Source organism: Notolepis coatsorum, assembly GCF_963971535.1.
Source record: "Notolepis coatsorum genome assembly, chromosome: 2".
Lineage (NCBI taxonomy): Eukaryota > Metazoa > Chordata > Actinopteri > Aulopiformes > Paralepididae > Notolepis > Notolepis coatsorum.
Window position 1 is genome coordinate 187522968 of NC_140166.1, and position 2757 is coordinate 187525724.

General features: G+C 47.9%; 1 protein-coding gene across 1 annotated transcript; it reads right to left on the reverse strand.

The window, feature by feature from the left end:
* Positions 1-498: 498 nt before the first annotated feature.
* Positions 499-2541, reverse strand: fam78bb (family with sequence similarity 78 member Bb; the record flags this gene model as incomplete). The annotated part of the gene is made up of 2 exons (XM_084338179.1): positions 2270-2541; positions 499-1021 (listed from the first exon to the last, which is right to left on the reverse strand). The coding sequence occupies exons 1-2, from the start codon at positions 2530-2532 to the stop codon at positions 499-501; spliced, it is 786 nt and encodes a 261-aa protein (XP_084194305.1). The 5' UTR covers positions 2533-2541.
* Positions 2542-2757: the final 216 nt, after the last annotated feature.

A 2757-nucleotide genomic window follows, 5' to 3' on the forward strand; every position in this document is an offset into this window, starting at 1 on the left:
GGCCTGAGGGGCTGCAGGCTTCCGTTACAGCCCAGCACTGACACCTGTGTTGTCAAAGTGAAAACGTAAACCAACAGCTACAGCACTGGATATACTCGTTACTGAGCTAGAATAAAAAAAAAAAAGCCTGCTTAATCAATAGCCTGCTTAATCAATAGCCTGCGTAATCAATAGCTGAGCAGCACCAGAGGTAGAGACCAATGTCCTTTCCGTTTATTCAAAGGCAATGGTGGGGAATTAAGGCAGCTGTCCCCTCATGTTTTCACCCCAGCTTCGCACAAAAAAGCAAGTGGCTAAGCTAAACGTGTGCCATCTACAGCTCCATACAGATCTCTCACTGTCCATCATTCTGTCTCTGCTTGTGTGTACTTTACTTTTCATGTATTCATCTCCTGGTTGTCTGTCAGTTTACCTGTCCCTCTAAGTGGTTGACGCTGATTTAATCGTATTACAAATGGCTCTTTAGGCAGTTCCTCCCAACCCTCTTCACTCAACCCTCTACTTGGGTGGTATGACCACCAGGGGAGGGCCCCTCCTAGGTCTCCACATCAGAACCTGGGCGTCGTTGGCGTTGGGCCTCCCCATGGCGTTAGGGGGGATAGGCTCCATGCGAGTCAACACTCGCGGCTGGTCCTGGTGAGGCCGGCCCATCAGTCTAGCTCTGGTGCCCAGGGGCATGGATGGATCCACAGCGATATCCACCCTCATCCTCCATTTGATGGTATGGAGCAGGATCTTTTCTCTGGAGGTGGTATTGAGGGCCACTAGCCACGTGGCGAAACTCTGGTCCCTTTTGATGCCAGTCAGTAAGGGTGTGTTGGATTCGCTAACCGGCACAGCCCAGGTGACACTGGGATAGAAGTTGTCATTCATGCTAATGATGAAGCGTGATGGCTTGGAGGTGGGGCCTACGATGGTGACTGTCTCTGTGGTGTTGCCGTACCAGGGGTAGCTGACGCCATCAGAGTCACTGATGGCCCTTACTAGACCTTCTCTCAGCTCCGGAAGCTCCCAGCTTGACCTGAAACAGCAAGTGCAAAGTATAAGGAGTGACGGGGTGAAAATGTTTGTGATTTATTTGCATTTTATTAAGACTCTATCTATCTATCTATCTATCTATCTATCTATCTATCTATCTATCTATCTATCTATCTATCTATCTATCTATCTATCTATCTATCTATCTATCTATCTATATCTATCTATCTTGGAAAGTTATTTATGTAAACTTTATATTACTAGTACCCATACTGCATGCTCAGCCTGGCACTGTATTTACATTGTAAATACCACTTCACCACAGGTTTAGGCTCAGCGTACTGTACATTATGAGTGATGGCTCTGTGTTTCAGTGGATTATCGTCATCTCTTTGTTTGTCAGACAGTTATTGTCATCTACTGCCCCCCATCTATCTGTCCCTGGTGTTTTTGTGACTAACACAGACCCCTCCCCACCCCAGGCCCTGTCACTCCACCCCCACCCCAAGCCCAGCAGGATTAAACACCCCCTCACATAACGCCTTCACCTCCATGCACAAACACCCCCAAGCTGCCTCCAGGCATCTGAGCTCTGGGTATGTGTGTGCACCCATGCTTGCATGGGTGTGTGTGTGTGTGTGTCTGTGTGTACAGTATGTGCCTGTTTGTATGTATGTGCAAGTGTGTCTGTGTGAATGGCGAGTGTATGTGTGTGTGTGAGAGAGAGAGAGAGAGAGAGAGAGAGAGAGAGAGAGAGAGAGAGAGAGAGAGAGAGAGAGAGAGAGAGGGAGAGAGAGAGAGAGAGACTGTCACTGTGGGTGCATCTGTCTAAAGTGGAATGTGGAAAGTGGATGTAGATGAGTGTGTCAGTCCATGCCTGTGTTTTGTTTGTCTCTCTCTGGAGCACATTGTGAATATGAGCAGCACATGTTGTTAAGCTCCTCTGATTGCAGCCTTTCTATTTGGGTGCCGTGCATGCAGTCACTGGAACAGAGTCAGTTTTAAGAGAAGGAGGCTGACAGCATCCTTAACCTGCTGCACAATGCTCTGCTATGCAATGGACTATAGTATATATCAAGTGCAAAACCCTCTAACAAATACACACTCACACATTAACAGACATGAGCATGCACATGCACGTGCACGCGCGCACACACACACACACACACACACACACACACACACACACACACACACACACACACACTACTGTGCTGTTCCCATGACTCCCACCTATCTCCAAGGATGTCAGGGTAAAGTGGATGTAACGGGAGCGAGAGGACTAACTCACATTCCAATGTCTCCATAGGTGTTGTAGAATTCCATCTGGGTGCATGCCTGGATCCAGCCCACCACCCATGTCTCGTTCCGGGGAATCGGAGGCATAATTATTCGCGCCGAGGCTTTGAAGTAAGGTGTCTTGTATCGAAGCACTATGGGCGAATTCTCCTCAATGATTGTCGGGCAGTGGTCTATTGTGGCGGACAGATCATTGACCACAATGTTATCTCTTTTGATGCGTGACTTACAGGCTATGCTCTGAATGCAACCCATGGTTATGCAGGTAAAGTGTCCTATATAATGTGGACTTGACGGACTGATTAAAAACACAGTTGATTTGGACTCAAGTAATATCGTTTGAGGTCGTGCATCAGAAAGGCCCAAGGCAGTCTATACCTGCACTACCCGCCGGATAGGGGGCCTAAATCATTGACAATCACAGCAATTAAATGGCAAGTCTACTGAGATTCCGTGGACATTCGGTGGATATAGGTGGGA